The sequence below is a fragment of the Caretta caretta genome, chromosome 20 (assembly GCF_965140235.1).
Source record: "Caretta caretta isolate rCarCar2 chromosome 20, rCarCar1.hap1, whole genome shotgun sequence".
NCBI classification, from domain to species: domain Eukaryota; kingdom Metazoa; phylum Chordata; order Testudines; family Cheloniidae; genus Caretta; species Caretta caretta.
This window is the reverse complement of record NC_134225.1, coordinates 2495959-2514057: the sequence shown is the minus strand read 5'-3', so window position 1 is coordinate 2514057 and position 18099 is coordinate 2495959. Positions and strand designations below refer to the sequence as shown.

The 18099-nt window shown below is 54.5% G+C and overlaps 1 protein-coding gene across 2 annotated transcripts in view; it reads left to right on the top strand.

Annotated features, from left to right (window-relative positions):
- Positions 1–13244, top strand: part of RNF41 (ring finger protein 41) — a 34323-nt gene extending 21079 nt beyond the window's left edge. For both annotated transcript variants that reach the window (XM_048832037.2, XM_048832039.2), the window contains 5 exons: positions 439–551; positions 6369–6640; positions 7644–7779; positions 8416–8519; positions 10078–13244. In XM_048832037.2, the coding sequence (XP_048687994.1) occupies positions 462–551; positions 6369–6640; positions 7644–7779; positions 8416–8519; positions 10078–10429 (954 nt within the window). In that variant the 5' untranslated portion in view covers positions 439–461 and the 3' untranslated portion in view covers positions 10430–13244. The remainder of the gene's footprint in view (positions 1–438; positions 552–6368; positions 6641–7643; positions 7780–8415; positions 8520–10077) is intronic.
- Positions 13245–18099: the final 4855 nt, after the last annotated feature.

Here is an 18099-nt window from a genome sequence, read left to right as displayed (position 1 = left end):
TCCGTAGGGTCCTGGGCGCTCGGTGCCTCCTCTGCCTTCTCACGCACAGACCCTTCGGTAGCGAGGACAAAAGAAGCAAGATGGGAAAAGCTGCAAGTGCAGAGGGATGAGTAATGCCTTGTGGGGGAGGGAAGTGTGCAATTGATGCTAGTTTTGCTCTCCCGCTGAGGAGCGATTCAATGCATGGAAGTGGGGCTGACAACAGGGCACCACACCCTATTGTGTAAGGGCTTGGAGCTGGCCTGCGAGCCCCTGGCTTAGCATGCAGCAGGCTCAGGTCTGTTTCCAACTCTCCGCATTGCAAAGAGGGACTTTAAACTCCCAGATCAGGCTCTGCCTTCAGAGGAGCAGAACATGAGTCTGTCCTTGCTTTCCTCCAGGTGTGATCCCCGCAGTTCTCTGCCTGCCCCTGATCTCCTTCCTTCTCTCTCTTTCCAGGGTTCTGGCGACGGTGATGAGCAATGGGGTATGATGTAGCCCGCTTTCAGGGGGATGTTGATGAAGACCTTATATGCCCCATCTGCAGTGGGGTCCTGGAGGAGCCAGTGCAGGTAGGTGCCAGAAAGAGCAATAACTAGTTCCTTTCCGCTGTCGTGATTGGCGAGATTTACAGGGGTGATTCCGTACTACGGTTTTATCCCCGTTCTAGCAAGTGCGGGTGGATGTTAAATGCACAGCCATGCATGTGTGAAAAGAGAAGCTTAATGTACAAGTGCAGCTCCGACCCTTCCGATCGTTGCTTGAAAGTAGCGGCTTGCCAAAATCAGCCTAACCAGGGTTAAATTGCTGTAATCTAACAAATACTGGTGGAAATCTGCTGAAAGCTGCTCGTATATGAACATCCTAGCTATTTCAATTCATCACTTCTAAAATGCGACTGCCCCAACCTCCACGGGTGTCTGAGACCTATCAGAGGCTTTGGAGCTGGCGTGTGCATTGGCATTTGATGGGTCTATATAAAAAAACTTCTCCCGGCATTTTTGCATGCGGCGTGGTGTTAGGGTTAGCATTCACCCCGGCTTCTCAGAACTCCACCTGAACCAGCTGATCACCAAACCAGCCGCCTTCCCGAAGTCTTGCTCCACATCAGCAGAAGAGAAGCTGTGTACTCCAGGGGCCTGAGCTGACAGCCTCTCCCCCATCTCTTTGTGGCCGTATCCAGCGCATTGAAAGGCCAAATTGTTTTGTTGCAGAGACTCGCGAAGTGGATCTTGGTGTATTTCCACTTGCTACCAGCAGGCTGGCAGGTCTCTCCCTTCACATTTGGAAGCGTGCTCCCCTGGGCACACATCTTCCGCCTGCTTTAGGAACGTGTCAGCCTGAGGTCTGCCAGGCAGCCGTGTGCAGCAGCCGCCAATGTTCATTAAACATTCTGACTTGACCCGCCTGCCAGGCGTGATAATCCATTGGGGGAGAGCAGGGCTCCAATCCCTGTTGGACGGATGCAGCTGAAACACCCCCCCCCCCTTCATCCCCCCTGCCACTGTCCCAGGAGGATACCGCCTACCAGGCACCTAGAGTGGAGCCCAGGCTGACCCATGCTTGAAGGGGGAGACAACAGTTATGTTCCCAGCAGGAACTGCGGCTCTTGGAGATGCTGGAGTTAGTATGGATCCCATGACCTGCCCTCCATCCTGGCTCTTCAAAGCCCTCAGCAGCACGGGCTTTGAATTGTGAGGGGCTTTGCTCCTTTGCGCCTGGGTCTGGGCGCACAAGGTGGTCCGGGTGCATGAGCTGCCCCGATGAGTGCTCCTGTTAAAAAACACCTCTGATCGTGCACGCGGGAGGTGCTCGTGCGTCCCCAGTGGGACCCACGCCGAGCACATCTGGGGAATCCCCGTTTCTGGACGGTATCTGGTGACCATTCTTTTCTAGCAGCAGCAAGATTCCGGGCTTGCCGAGTCTCCTCTCCCCCTGCCCTCCTCTCTGCCACCTGTTAGGAGCAAACGTTCGGCCCGGGAAAGCGGAGGGGGTCCAGATTGTGAACATTGCGATCCTTTGGCACGTCATTAATAGCTCAGTATGTTCAGCGCTGTCTTCTCCCCCAGCACGTGCACAATCCAAACGCGGGAGTCGCTTGCGCAGAGCCAGGCCAGCAGCAGTAGCCGGCGTGCCTGTTCCAGCCTTTCGCTGTGGGGAGCGGTGATTTTTGGCTCCCCGTCTTGGGAGCGTTCGTCTGAAATGCCTGTGAAGCCGCAGAGCGGTACAGCGGGTGGGTTGCTCTGGGTTCTGTACAGCAGGTGGCTGCTGTTACAGTGTGGAGCCCGAGGCCTAGCAGAGGTGGGCCTGTAGATAGTTACATCACAGCTCTTGCTGTGAGCTGTCGCTCTGTGTTTGGAGACGATTGCTGGGCCCAGGAAGGGAGGAATCGTTGCAGGAGGGAGGCTGGGAATACTGTGACCCTAACTGCTCTGCTCCATACATAACATGCGCAGTGAGCAATCCTGACTGGGAAAAGCGTTCGCGTGGGTGGTCTAATGCTGGGCACGAGGGCTGAGACTTGTCCCTGGGGCTTGGATAGAGATCGTAGCAGCTGTCTCTTACAGGTGGTGGGAGGGTGAGGAGTCCTCCTTGCACCCGGGGCGGGGCGGGGGGGCGCTACCCATTTACCAACTTATTGGAGCGGGTTCAGAGTCAGGCCGTGCGTCAGCAGGATCACGGCAGTGCTGACGGTGTGTTATCACACAGCACCTGTGCACAAAGATTTTCAGACTCCAGATCCTTCCTGAGGTCCCTGTGACCTTATGCCTGACTGCGGCAGAGGTGTTGTTCCCTTTAGGAAGTGGATTCTTTCCCTGCCCCTGATTTGCATTGTCACCCGTGCAGGGACACGAGAGGATTTAGGGTTTGCTCTGTTACCCCCTTGGGCATTTTCGCAACTGGTGGAAAAAATCCTGAAATTGCCAGATAACCAGCCTAGGATCTGAGGGATAGCAGGAACTCCGGCAAAGCCTGGGGCCTGCTCTGAGCAACTCGAGTGATGTAACTATTTTTTTTTTAAAAGGCCCGTTAGAGCGTGAGTGACAGTAACACAAAACTTTGCCATGAACAAATGCACTGCAGTGCGGCTAATGGAAAGTTGAGCTGCACAGGGACGTTCAGCTGGGACTCTTGATCAGCAGTGACTGCAATGCCAGTAAGTTGTGGGCAAAGTGCAAGTCACGACTCTTTGCTGGCTGAAGTGTTTTGCTGCTTGCTAAGCTGTCTGTGTTTTGGCAAAAATTAAATCTGAAGTCGCATCACCAGTAAACAATTTACTGTGACTGGGGAGGGTGGTGTAGTTCGTTCTCTACAGATCTTGCATCTGTGACAGACACGTTCACTGCATTTTTCTCTGAACTGGTGTTGTGCAACTGACAGGAAGGACAAGGGGATGCAGGGGATGACCACATGGTAGGGCAGTAACACATTGCATGTCTAACAACTTCCATTCGCTCTGAACGCGAGTTGGTTGGTTTCTCAGTGGGCTAGAATGATGTAAATCCAGGCAAGTTTAAACCACTGACTTAAATTATTGATTTAAAGTAAAACATGCTGATTTAAATCAGGTTGATGCTAACTTAAACACATGCACCCATTGTACGTTTAGCGTAACACTTCATAATGAACTAAATTATAAATGCTGGATTTTAAATGTCAGAAGCAGGAGATTACTGAATTTTGCAAAACTTCTACAAGCAAAAGAACAAAATGCTGGAAATGTGAGTCTCTGACCCTGCAAACATTGTGTGCCTCGGTGTTCGTAGCAACAGATGCAAAAACTATGTTAACTGTTCTCTTAATGGCATGACGTCTGTCCCTTCAAAATGATTTTCAGTGTTAACAGTGAAAAGTTATATAACCGTTCAATATATTATTGATGTTGTTATGAATGTTCATAAGTGGCAAAATGTTCAAAAATAGCCTGAAGTTAACATCCGAAGGGTGAGATTTTCAAAGCATAAAGGCCAGATGTTTAAAGGTATTTAGGTGCCTAAGGGACATGGGTGTTCAAGTCCCATTGACTTCAAGCTGCGTTCCCTGATGGAGGAGCGTAGTCTAGCAGAAGCATTCACCTTTCTTGGCATGTGGAAGTTTGATCTAGTGGAAGGTGCTGTTAGTTGCAGATACAGCACAAGCTGTTTGCATATCCACATTTGAGTTTGTGGTGGCCTGGAAGTCAGGGTGTTTATGAAGCTCCAGAATGGTCTCTTGCTGCAGAGAGGGGCCTAAAAATGTGAAATTCTTGGCAGAAAATAAATCAAGGTAAAATCTGAAATTCAGGTAACAATTCTGACCCTAATTAAAACCTCCGCTTTAGCAATTTCAGACTGTCCAGTGGGGAGAAAGTAAAGAACGAGCAACATGTTAAAAATGGATTGGAATTTTGTAAATGTTCTAAATAAAAGCACTTTTTTAAAAAATCAGAACTTTATCCAGCTTGGCCCCTGATTTCCTTTCCAAGAGAGCTGAGCCGCCCGCCTCTCCCAGGGAAGTCAGGGGGCTTTGGGATTTCTCAGTCCGTCCTGAAGATGAGACTTCTGATCTTTCGGACACCCCTCGTGTGATGGCCAAGTACAGCACTCGACTGGCTCTATGGCACCGAAATTAACCGTCGTATCCAAGGCCACCCAGCAAGTCCACATTGCACTGCACGGAGTAAATTCAGGAATCTGGACTCGCCATGTCCTGCCTCTCAGGGAGCGTCCCAGTCTAGTTACCTGGCACCTCTGCGTTCGCATCCTTGCCCTGGCTGGGAAGGGGCCATTCGTATGCCTGAAGGAGGGGCGTGGTACGGCACAGCTGGGCTAGCACCATTTCCAGGGGGAAAAGAAATCGGTTTGTTGTGGTTGGAGAAGCCCTCCTAGAAAGCTCCTAGCGACACGAGTATGTAAACAGGATCCTGGCCAGCCTGGTGTTGCCACGGCCTGTTAAACTGACGCCCGGAACAGGGGCTCCCTGGTAACGGCTACAACCCTGGCAACCAAACGTTCCAGTGTCACAGAGACTCCCGGTGCTGAGTGCCGGGAGCCGACTCTCCAGTGCGGTTTGGGTTCTGCTCTGGCTTGTGTCTGTCTATTTCCCCGGGGCAGGAGGAGTTAGCAGAGTTGATGGGAAAGATTTCAGCCCGGGGGGGACAGCCCGGGCTGCAGAGAGCTGGTTCTCAGTCTCGCTGCAGTGAGACACGCTGTTAACCAAGGGCGAGAGCAGGGCCTCGGGTCGGGGGCAGTGACCTAGGCGGGTGTGAAGGCCAGCAGAGCAAATAGATCATGAAGGGGAGCCAGAGCCACCAGGCCAACCAGAGTAAAATCTGGAACTGAGGGTCTTCTTCCCCCTACTTCCAAAAATATTCCTATCGACGGGAGAGGGGTTGCTCCCCCTCCCTGGGGTGTCCAAGCCAAACCTGCCTGGGGCTGCGAGCCCACGTGCCAGGTCACAAACCCACTCAATTCGGGGGCCTTCTCAAATGGAGGGTTTGGGGCAAGGGTTTGGACCCTTCCTCCTGCCCTGGGCCGCCCTGCAGAGTCCAATGAGACCATGATGGGAAGCAGTCAGTTCCACCCTCAGCAGCGGGGAGCTTTCCATTGTGCCACGCCCTGCACTCGCTCTGTTGTCTTCTAGTAACCGCAGCTGCCTTCATTTTCTAAGGTGGTGAGGCCAGTGAGTCGGGGTGTCTAATGGGTCTAGATCAGTGTCACTGAAGGGTGCTTCTGGAAACGTTACGAATGATGCTATTGAATGGGCCGAGGAAGGCTAATGCAAGAACTGCCCCCAAGCGTTCTGCCCGCTGGGTACTTCGGGGCTTGCTGGCCTCCAGGCAGCGGAGTTCTTCTCTCGGCCCAGTGTCCTGCAGCTTTTGGACAGATTTAACCCTTGACCGTCTGACCCACCCCTGTGTGGACTTGCAGCTCTGGATTTCTGCTTTCCGGAGGAGGAGCTGATGTGTTTCTTGCCCCTAAACGTAACACTTGTACAACTGTAACTTAAGCCCAGTGACAGCTTTCGCCTGCCTGCTGCAGTCCTTGTAACACCCAGCTGGGTAAATACAGTGAAGTACCATTCTAAACCGCTCCTGAAAAATGCATCCATTTAGCATCCCAACCCTTCGCGGCCGTCAAGCCTGCATTTAAAGAGACAGTAGCATCTAGTGGGTGGAGCGGGGCAGCATGTGACAGCTCTTGCGCTATGCTCAGGGCTTTGCGAGCTGGGGGATGGATGGGGGGAGTGTTTCCTCACCTCCCAGGCATGGTTGAGAGGCGGGATGGACGATATTTGCAGGCCTGGTGAAAGTTGCCGGTTTTGCCCATCTGCCCTGGGCTTTTGCGGGCGGAGAACAAGGCTGGGGGTCGGGGTAAGTCACTGCATCCCGCGGTTCCTTCCCCATGCAGGCTCCGCATTGTGAGCACGCCTTCTGCAACGCCTGCATCACCCAGTGGTTCTCCCAGCAGCAGACCTGCCCCGTGGACCGCAGCGTTGTCACTGTGGCCCACCTCCGCCCCGTCCCCCGGATTATGCGGAACATGCTCTCCAAGCTGCAGATCACGTGCGACAACGCTGTTTTCGGCTGCACGGCGGTCGTGCGACTCGACAACCTGATGTCTCACCTCAGTGACTGCGAACATAACCCAAAGCGGCCGGTGACTTGCGAGCAAGGATGTGGGTGAGGATTATTCTTGCTGGATTGTTTCCTGGGGCTGAAGGGGACCGGAGAGAGGGGAGGGCCTGGCTCAAGTTTTAAAGGCACTGAGGCCTCGAGTAACTTGGCCTGAGGGTTATACTCTCAGACAGCCTGCTCCTGGGGGTGAGGCCAGACTTGTAGCCACCCGTGAGGCAGCGACAGAGCTGGGGAGAAAGCTGTTCTCCCCCCCAGGCTGGGAGTGCACAGGGCTCGGTAGATGCCAGCGGTGCTCCGCAGGGGAGGGCTATCCAGGCTTGGCCATCACAGCTCAGTCTCTGAGCCTGCTGGCAGCTGGTGTGTTGCTTGTCTTTAAACTTCATTTTACCTGCCCTGGATTTCCAGCCCTGGAGACTGGGGGCGACTTTCCTAAGGTCCAGGTGGCATTAGGAACCTAAGTCAGTGAGACATCTAACCTCGTATCCACGGAACAAGGTGTAGCATGAGCAGCACCTCCTACCCACGTCCGCTTCCCCCAGGTCGGCTGGAGCAGGGCAGTTGGTCTCCGGCCTCAGTTTCTCTGTGAGTTGTTGGCTGGGTATTATGATGCATGAGCTGTGCAGAGACCACTGGCTGTCCAGTGGGGAGGGGGCTAGTGATCCCAGCTGATCTGGAGGTGAGTGGCTCTGTATAGTAGGCCTAGCTACTCCAGGGCCTTGTCTCCAGTGGTGGCCAGCACCAGACAATCAGAGAAGAGTGAAAGAACCCTGCAGTAAGCAGATGTAGAATCACCCACCCCACCCCTCCCCTGACCTCATCCTGATCCCTAATGGTTAGATCAGTTTGAACCCTGACTCATGAGAGCTTAAGATCCCGTCCAAAATGCCTGTGGTTAATTATAATTCAGGCTAGTTTGATGTCTCGCTGCAAGTCCCCCACATTTCTGAGTTTGTCGTGGGAGCTGGGTGGGTTCTGATGCTCCTTGCTAATCCCGAGCCCTGGCCTGCTCTGTCTTCCCCTGCCATCCATTCTCTCTCTCTCCCTGCAGCTTGGAAATGCCCAAAGATGAGCTGCCGAATCACAACTGCATCAAGCACTTAAGGTCGGTGGTGCAGCAGCAGCAGACGAGAATTGCCGAGCTGGAGAAGACTTCAGCGGAGCACAAGCATCAGCTAGCTGAGCAGGTAGCCGCTTTCATGTGGGTGTCCATGGGTGGGGTTCTAGTCTGCTCCGGCCTTCTAGGCTAACAGCTTCTCTTGCCGGGTGGACTCTTACCTGGCACAAATATTGGACAAATGAATCCGATGGTTAAAAAACAAAGGCAACTTGGTAGACCACTAGTTTCTAGCGCATGCAGTGTCTGTTTGAATGGGAGCTTCCTCTCCCAGCTCCAGGCTGTTTGTCCCACGTCGAAATCCTTGTCCCGTGGGGTCCCCTCCCAGCGGGAGCGTTGTGCTCCGAGCTCACAGGATTCGGACGCAGGGGAGGATGGCAGCACTCCAGGTACTCTGACCTCGGTCTGTTCCATGAGCTTTGAGGCTCCCCCGGCGGGCCCACTGGGACACGGAGAATGAGCAGGAAAAATAGTGAAGGGTTAATTTTTTAAAAACTCTGCTTCCACCACCTGAGTGTTAATGAGACAGCCAGGTCCCCTGCTGCTGTCCCGTGTGGGGCTGTACATAACAAACCTTCTGTTCAGTGCCTGGATTGCAACCCATTCCCAGCCCTACTTACCTGCGGGAAGTGGGGAGGGCAGGTCTGTGTGTGTGAGGGACTCCTGCCTGTTGCAGACATCTCTCCATTTGCCCTCCCTCTTGCAGAAACGGGACATCCAGCTGCTGAAGGCCTACATGCGAGCCATCCGCAGCGTCAACCCCAACCTGCAGAACCTGGAAGAGACCATTGAATACAATGAAATCCTAGAGTAAGTGCCGCTGGTAACGCACAATCCCAGTTACAATGGGGGCATGCCTCGGTGAGTAGGTGTTCGGGAGGCAGACGCAGGGGGACTGATGCATCAGCTCAGCTGGCAAGACTTGGGAACAGTCATTAAATCCCCCCAGCAGATTCAGGACCAAGCTAAGCGAGCCACAAGAAAACCCATAATCTTAAAGCAAGCAGGATGTCGCTAAGGACGTTGTGCTAGAGACCGAAGTCTGGCGAATCAGCCCTGTTCATGTTACAGGTCCCACCAGCTGTAAAATTCTGTACCTGCAGCCAGTTCGAAACCAGTGAGCTGCCGGCCCATGTCCTGCCCATGAAAATGGGGCTGGAAGAAATGGCTCTGGAGCTGATCCTTGCACTGTACCTTGCACCAGACAGATGGGAACTGGTGGAAGGGTCAACTCAGCACAGCTCAGGAAAACTGAATTAACCAGAGTTAATAAAACGGCATCAAAAGAACAGGGAGAAGCTTTACTCCAGGGGTTCTCGGACATGGACGTGGGTGGTCACTGGAATTCTGGTGCATCTGCTGCTTGGACATGGAAGCCTCCTCAGGTGCCTGGAAAGCTGGAAAATTGCAGCTTCTCTCCCCGCCACATCTGCTGCCATCAGAGGTTAACACTGTCCTGGGCAGGGGTGGATGCTAAATGGTCATGGTGGGTCTGAGAGGCTGGAGGGAAGCAAGCCCATGAAGAACTTTGAAGGCCATCTTGGGTAGCTGGGAAGCCAGAGATGTGGCCCCACTTTCTGGAGCAAGACCTTGGGAACATGCTTGGCTGGCTCACGTAGGGTGGACCAGAGAGAGGACTTTCATTCATCGCCAAGTTGCAGTTACGGCCTGGAAAAGGAGTTTGATGGGAAGGAGGTTCTGTGAAGGGGGCGAGGGAGGGGCCGTGATTTAAGGTCCAGAAGAACTCCGAGGCCTCTGACTTCAGGAGCAACTTACTGTGAGTTAAGGAGAAAGGAGGAGAGCAGGGACATGGGGCAAAGGGCTCTGTATTGACAGATGTCCGTCCCTGAAGCAGTTAGTACTAGGAAGTTGTGGGGTAGCCAGATGTCCCTCCAACATTGCTTTTAGCTACTTGAGTCTGGCAGATTGTTTTCTGTCATGGGCATGATCTCTAACTGCATCGGTTTCTGTGCCATGTTCTCCTTCCAGCCTCATCCCTTCTCTCCACCAGAAGAGGGTGCAACCCCAGCGGTGCCGAGGGAGCGGCTGGCTCTAACATCCATTCTCCACTAGGTTTTATGAAAGAAAGCTGGTGGGTTTTCTGGATCCATCCCAATTTCACCCAGAGGGGGCACCTGAGTTCTCTGGCACTGCCCTTTCTGAGACCTTTATAAGCTGGCTCTATATTTTGTAGACACCCCAGAAACTCTGACAATCTTTGATGTGGCCAGCCTGCCTCTGAGGATCATGCTGAAGTAGCCATCTTGCATGTCTCGTTCTCTGGCAGAGCAGTCCCTGCCTGCCTGTTAGCACTTACTGTCTCCTGGGTGCCCCTGTATTTTACCCATGGTGTCTTGGTGTCTTACAGGTGGGTGAACTCCTTGCAGCCTGCCCGGGTGACGCGATGGGGCGGGATGATCTCCACGCCGGATGCTGTGCTCCAGGCGGTCATCAAGCGCTCGCTGGTGGAAAGCGGGTGCCCCACCTCCATCATCAACGAGCTGATCGAGAACGCCCACGAGCGGAACTGGCCGCAGGGCCTGGCCACCCTGGAAACCCGCCAGATGAACCGGCGCTATTACGAGAACTACGTGGCCAAGCGCATCCCCGGCAAGCAGGCCGTGGTGGTGATGGCCTGCGAGAACCAGCACATGGGGGAGGACATGGTGCTCGAGCCGGGGCTGGTGATGATATTTGCACACGGAGTGGAGGAGATCTAAAGACTTTTAAAGAGAGAGAAACATTTTGTGCTTGAAAAAAAATAACTTGTCTAAGCCGCTGACTCTTCTCCCCGCCCCCGTCAGTCACAGCATTATATCAGGGCATTATTCCTCCAAGCGTGTGGCTCGTAATTTAAAAAGCGATTAAAGGCCTCTGGCAAACGCTCCCTCGTCACGCTGGGCAGTCACCCAGCATCAAATGCAAAATGCGGTTTGCCTCTTGCAGCAGATCCGCCTCCCAGTCCAGTGTCCGTGTGGCTTCTAACTGGCTTTGAAAAGCACACAGCCCCTCGAAACCCACTGCGGGCTTTAGAGCAGGCCTGCTGGGGCCTGAAAGCTGACACCTCTGCCATCGTCCTGGCCTCCTGGCGTAGTCCAGACCAAACGGGCCAGCGGATCTCGGCATGGTGCCGCCCTGGGGTGACCCAACCGCACAGTGTTCACATCTGCGCCGAAGCTTTATTTTTCCCCACCACCGCCATCCCGGTTTCTTTCCTCACTCTGAGGCACCTGTGTGAAAGCCACAGCTCTCCAGCCGGGCTCACGTACGCCCGCGTGGTGTGCGGGACTGCAAAGGCAGGTCTCGCTTTGCAGCCTTTGGTGGGAGGTGGGAAGGGGGATCCTGCTCAGATCGCTGATGGTTCAGCCGGGGGGCTAAGCTGCAGACACGAGTGATGCCAAATAACCGCCCCCTTCTCCCCACAAGTGAGTAGTGAGTTCAACATAACGGCGTTTTGCAGCCAAACAGCTGAGCCACCGAGCAAATGCGCTCTGGAGCTTGGCCATGTGGCCTTATGCTGCGTTGGGGAGAAACCCGGCTTCACGGGGGAATTCGAAGTGGAACTAAACTCTTTCCTTGGACAGCCCTCCCACTCTGAGCCTACCGGACGCTCTGAGCGAGGAGACGGACTCCAGAAGCCTGTTATGTGGACAGCCTCTCTACCTGCCAGTGAAGGTAGAGAGCCTCCACTTCTTGCCCAGAACCTAGATTCAGCTGTCCTGTTTGTGTGTGCGTTGAACAGTCGACAAAGAGCTTTATGTATTTTTTCAGACACTTTGTGATTGTGATTCGGTTTTTTTGTACCTTTTTTTGCCTTGTTTGTATTTTTTCCCTTTTTATTTTATTTTTTAAATACAGTGGCCAGAAATGCTGCCAGGTTCAATTAAGTTTATTTGTCGGGAATTTAATTTATTTGCATTTGTGGGACTTTTTTGCGGGGGGGGGGGGTTGGTTTTTGTTCCTTTCTTTCAGTGTTTGTCTTGCCTGGAGACTTTGTTTCCTCTTTAGTTCATTGTTTTGTGCCCAAGGTGGCTGCGTGTGGGACAGGGAGTGAATTGTCAATAAATAAGAGGTTCTGATTGCTTTAATCCAGACCTTGACACTACCATCCCTTTGGAGACTGCTTGCATCTCTTTGGTCCTCTGAATAGCTTGAGCCTCCCCAGCTGCGAGCCAGAAGCTGGGAATAGGGCAACATAAATTGGCCGGGTAAGAGTTTGAATTCCCAGTTAACTGCTCCACAAACAAGCACCTCTCCTGGGTTCCCGTTCAGTCGGTCAACAGCGGAGCTCCCTCCGCCGCTGGCAATGACTTGTACTGAGATCAGACCCCCCCATCCCTCTGCCCCAGCTGTCTGCCATACCCTGCCCCAGCTGGCAGAGCAGCCCTGCAAAAGTGAGAGTTCTTGGAGACCATCTTCAGGGGCAGCAGCTGTCCAGTGGGTGATTACCCCGCAGACCATCTCCATTGCTGAAATGGGAGCCTGCCCAGATGTAGGCTCCATAAGAACTATGTTTCCCATCATGCCTCACTCTGATTGGCCTCGGTCAGCCCAGCTGTATGACGCTAGAGAAAGGTAGAGGGTGGCTGAGGGTCTTGGAGGGAGCTAGAAGTGCCTCCCGGTGCTCTGAGCAGAGGAGGCCTCCCCTCGCCCAGCTGCCTGTTACAAAGGTGTGTCCCCTTTTCTTCTGGTCCTGGAGCTGCAACGCAGACCATGGGCAGGGAGACACTGCATGAGAACTATTGCTCTCGAGCCGCAGCAGCGGGTTTTGTTTCACGCTGTCCAGATACTGTTTCCAGTTTCCCTCCACTGTTTGGTGGACATCGGGGAAGCCTTTGCGTCCTGCTTTAGAGGCTCTGTAAACTGCAGCAGGAGTTCAGTTTGGCATTCACCTTTACCACCCGGCCTGCCTGGGTGGAGTTTTTAGGGTCCTTCTTTTAATGCATTTTTGTTTCTCTTTCAACTGGCAAATTTGCTCATGTGGGTTGGTTTGTTTTTGTTTTAATGCAGCATATTTCTTGACGAAATCCAGCTAGTTCTCTGTTTCAGGACATGGCTTGGCTTTCCCCCTGCAGTTGTAGAAGCTCTTTGTTGGGTAACTTCATAGTTTTCCGTGTGTCTCGTATCCTACGTTACAAGCATCTGGCGTGTTCTTCAGAAGTTGGATCAGTTTGAGGTATGGAGCAGGTTGTGTTTGAACTCACGTCTCGATGATGACGTGTGTAGAAGGGGAATTATTGGGTGGGAGCTCTGCCCAACCCAGACCCTTATGCTCAGGAATTAGAAAAAGCTGCTAAATCCAACCTGGTAACTGTATCTGGCTGTTCTCTTTTAAAAAACAAAACAAAACAAAAAAAAAACGGATTCCCCGCCTCCACTAGACCCTTCGCTTCCAGAGATGGCCTCTGTCTCCTTTCCATTGGAGGAACTGGGCGCTCGGAAATCAGACTAGACTTGCAATGGTGTCTTCGCTGGTTGTGTCTTGTGTGTGCTGTTTAATTGTGTTGACTGCACTAATAAACTGCCTTTTCTTGACTCTCCAATCCTTCATTCCGATCTCCGGGGGCTCTCTCCTGCATGGAAACCCTGCAAAACCTGCTTCTGCTTTTCCGTGACCTTTCCTTGCCAGCTGCCTGCAGTTCACACCTTGCTGTAAACTCTCTACAGACTTCTACCACTGGAAATGACCCTACAACTGAGCCTCTGCCTAATAGCTAGTTCTCTATGCAAGTCCCTTGTTCTGGTGCCAGCTAGAAACCAGTATCGGCCGTGCACCGCGGCTGGAGTCCCCCAGCATGAGCACTCCTGGAAGGGTAATTACTCTGCTGCACAAAGGAATCCCAGAAAATACCCTGGGGGGGGGGGGGGGGGCTGTGTTCCAGCCGACACCATCCTGAGCGCTTGACGAGCCTGGCGTTTCATTGGGGTTTTGCAAGAATCTGATGCAGGGACAGCTGGGCTCTGCTCTGCTAACAAAAATCCTTCAGCTGATCCAGCCAGGTGACTTGCTGCAGGGCCAATTCGGTAGCTCACAAAGCCCTGGGGGGTTTTCTGTTGGATGAGCCTCTAGACGGGAGGTTAACCCCGTATGCAAGGGGCTGGGGCAAGCTTGCTGATGGCCCGAAATTATGACGGACTCCTCAGGAAGTCTTCCCCCTCCCCCTCAGCTAGGGCCAGCCCACAGCATTTCAGGGGGGTAGGGACGAGTGTATTTGGGAAGAGAGCATTTGACTGTTGTGTTCACATGGCCCCCGGTCCTGCCAGACCTGAGCTCGTGTTCGTCACGAAACTGGCTTCTCTGTAAGCTCCGTCTGCTTCGCCACTGAACGGTCCCCTCCGCGCTCCTGCCCCGGGTTTGGGCTCCGTCCCCCGGGGTGTTCAGCAGTAGCGTGTTTGGACGTGGCAGCTGCACCCCTTCCCTCCCGGGCGTTCATATCCACAGCTGGGCTCTCTCTTCTCTTAGCTCTGGCTTGACGGGTTAGCTGCCAATCTTTCATTTTGGAGAGAAGTGGCTCTGCTGCCTTCACCCTCTCCTAGCGTTTCCCCAAGAGTGGCGTGCACCCCCACCAGCAGCCCGGAGGTGCCGCCACTCGCTGCCTGGGTTTGCAGAGAGCCTGAAACAACGGCTCTGAGGTGGAATTACCCCCAGTCAGCCCAACGGTGCTAATTCAGATGCCAGTAGGGATACTGTAAATGTCCCCATTCTTGCAGGCAGTGAAAGAGTTCTCAGCGGGGAGGAAAGATCTGCTTTGCAAGGCTCTGTTCTGGCAGGAGCCCCTGGCTGCCAGCACTTATCCAGGACCCAGCCCGGATTGGAGGCTACGCTGCTCAAGCCATTGCAAAGTTAGCAGCAGGAGTGTCCTACCGTGGGGAGGAGGGGGATGGGGGCATGGCGGGCTGGGACTGGACCTTTTGCTTATACTTTAGGGAAGCGTGTGTGTGAATTCTCCTGCTTATTCTTAAACCTCAAGTATCAGGAAGGCCGAGTCTGCCTGGCTCTGATGGATGGTTTGCTGGATGTGGGAGTCCTTTCCCGAGAGGTGGGAGGGGGTGGTGGTGAATCTTTGACCAACCCCCCCCTTCTCCAAGCATTCGACGGGTCTCTGAGTGCAACAGGTGTTGGCAAAAGCATCATTTTGAAATAGTCTGAATAAAGCTTGTTCCCTGGCCCTTGCGGTCGGGTCGGCTCCCCACCTGGTTCAGGGGCAAACAGCCGAAATGTTTAACACAACCTCTCTGCCACTCAGGAGCCCTAACAGGCTTCCCACCGCAAAAAGACGGGTGTGGGGGGGTTCAAATACAAACTCCCTCCCCCTCCCTCCCTTTCATGTCTGTCCCCTTTCATGAGTAACTCAGCCTCTGGGAGCCTAGTTCCGTCCCAGGGCCGTTCTGTGATGGAATCTGTCCCCAAGATGTTGGAATTGCTCCTTCCGCCCCGTGATGGGCTCTAGGTGACTTTATTCTGGAAGCAGAGGCCCACAGGCCTGCTGCCATCGGCACCTTCGTCCCGAGCTGCCGTTACCCTCTGCGCGGCGAGAGATCCCCCGCACTAGCGCTGGACAGGGAGATTTCAGCAAACCAATAAAGTGCCTGAAACCACTATTGCTTATTGCTAAAAGCAGCCACGGCAGCAGGCCGTAACGGGGGCACGCAGCAGCCTCGTGAAAGAACCCGGGTACCAGCCCCTTAGTCTTCCATATGCTCCCTTGGGGCCCTGCGTGCTCTGGGGGCGGGGGAGGAGAGCAGGGGCTGGCCCCACTCCACTGTCTGCTCTGCGCCCTTCCCCCTCTGTGGTCCTGGCTTTATTCCAGCGGCCGGGTGGGGTCCCCCCCATGAGGACCAGTTCTGGTGCACACTGGTTCCCGAGGCTGCGGGCTGGAAGGATGATGCGACGGGTTCTGCGCTTGTTCAAACGGCCTCCGGCTCTTCCGGGCACTGGGCTGACAGCGTCTAGTTCCTCCGTTTCCTCCAACACCCGTGCAGCTGGGCGGCCAGGCCAGACGCTCTTCAGGCCCCTTCCTCCTGCGATCGGGCTGGGTTCTGCTAGCTGCAGCCGGCATCCGCTTTCCCTCCGGCGCTTTGCGACACCAGAAGTACCGCCGTCATCTCCTTCTCCAGCTTGGGCCTCTGAGTGTTTTGCGAGAGGGGGAAGCCTCATTAAATGCTCCCTGCGGGACGGCGGGTTCTGTCTTGAATCTCCCAAGCCCCCGTCCCTTAACCGTCCTTCCCCTGCACTGTTCCAACTGCCCCCGTGCTTGGGGGGGGAGCATGGCAGCTGGTTAAGCCATGCCCAGCACCATCCAGGGGCAGGATGGGTTTGTACAGAGCGTGGGCCACAGGAGGCCAGGCCCAGGATGGGGCTCCGAGGAGCTGGAGCAGTGACCATCAGGCCGCGTGCGGGTTCAGCAGCATTGGGACGGGGGTGGAATCTTAGCAGGGGTTCCTGGGGAAGCGTCATGGGCCAGCAAACGACCAGGAGTGGCGAGGGGTCAGGCGGCATCTCCGCGTAGTCCCGTTTTTCTTTGCCTTGGCCTGGAGGGTCCCTTCTGCGCAACGCCACCACGCAGGAAAGCAACAAACCAGCCTTTGCTTACAGGATGGGACGCTCCTGCCCCTCCCAGGAAATGCCCACCGGCTTCTAAGCCTTGTGACCAGCAGCTTGTTCTGTCTTTCCCCTCCTCCAGCCGGGCCTAGGAGGCACCCGGCAAACGCCTGCAGGGTGGGCGAGAGCCTATTGTCCCGGGGTCCCAAACATGCCCCATCCACTGACGCTAGACGGGCAGAATTCACTTTATTTGATCGTTTTGAGGGAGAATATTGCTGATTTTAGCTCTTTGATTTTTTATCGATTTTTTTAAATTTTCAGTTGCACAAAATTCTGGGTCTTTAGCATTTTTTTACATTGATTTAAATTTGCTGGGAACTTATGGCAGGGAGAGGTCAGGACCTAATGATGGAATGAGGTTCAAAAAGCTTCCGGAGCGTTTTGTCACTGTCACGTCTCGAAACACACCGGAAGTCACCCTGCTACCTTCTCGAGCAGCATTTCTCTCACTTTGCTGCTGTGTGAACTGGTTTGGGGGCAGGTTGTGAGTGCTCTGAAACAGACGGGCCCGCTCTTACCCATCCAAATCTAACCCCAGTCACCGTGACGCGCGTAGCCTGGGCTCTACGTGTCCTGCCAAAGGCTAGGAGTGCGGGGAAGGTGCAACCATGGGCTCTGCCTAAGGCCCGGGGAGCTGGTTCTGTGGCTGGAGTAGACAGACAATCCTTAGCACTAAGGGCTTGGGGAAATTGACCGCCGGCCAGGCCCGCGGGTCCCCATGTGCCTTCAGGGGAGAGCTGCTGGCGTTTCATGGTTACAAGGGTCACCAACGTCCCCCATGGCTCCCTCGTCTTGCATGGCTCGTGGGTGTCCAATTTCTTCTCCCCGTTTCGATCTCTGCTCTGCTAATGATCAGCCTGGGCCTGGCAGGGTGCCCCGGCGGCCGGGGGGAGCAGGTGCATTTACTTCCCATCTTCTAGCTCCAGAAGAAGAAAGGCGAGGCCTAATCCAGCGTCAAGAGACCTGGCTCTGCTGCTACCCTGTGACCCTGGGCACCTTGCTGCTGCTTTCTGTGCCTCTGTTTCTCTTCCCACCCTGGGGTCTGGTTGCTGTAGATGGTAAGCAACCCAGGGCAGGGACGCCCTCCACACTACGTACAGCACCCTGCACCTCTGATGGCTGTTGGGGCTTCTAGCCACTGTTGTGATGCTGCTGGGTGGGGGGTGGGCATGTAGCAGCTTGTACCCCCATCTCATTTCCCCCGCCCCTTTGCTGTCTGCTCATGTGGCTGGGGGGCAGGGAGTGCTAATTGCCACGCACCACATGGCTGACTCCACCTCTCGTGTCTCATCACAGGCTGTTGACTCCCGTGGGTGGGGCCTGGCTTTGTTATGGGGGGCGGGGGTAGTGCTTAATTTGTGCCAGGGCTGAGCCCTGGCACCTCCAGGCCCGGCAGTTCAGAGCCCCGGCACCTCTGGACGTGCTGCAGCAGTTGTGGACGTAAAAAAAATCCTCGAGCCCTGGCTGCTCTTTCATTACGAATTCAGCACTGGGGGGCTGCCGATCCCTTCTTGGAGCTTTTCTGTGATGCTGCGGTACCCGCACGACCGTCAGCTCACCCGGCCTCAGCCAGCTGCCATCCTGCCACCAGCCATGCTCCTCCAGCAGGCCGCCAACCCTCTGGGAGGAGCCGGATCTCTCAGCCCAAGCAGGGAAATCCTCGGCGGCTCAATGGTGTGAGGCTGGACTGGACCAGACACTAGATGGCTCCAACGCTGGGCTACAAATGAATGAGAATCGCCCTGGACGCTGGCACTAACAAGCTCCTAGCTTGGACTCAGCTTT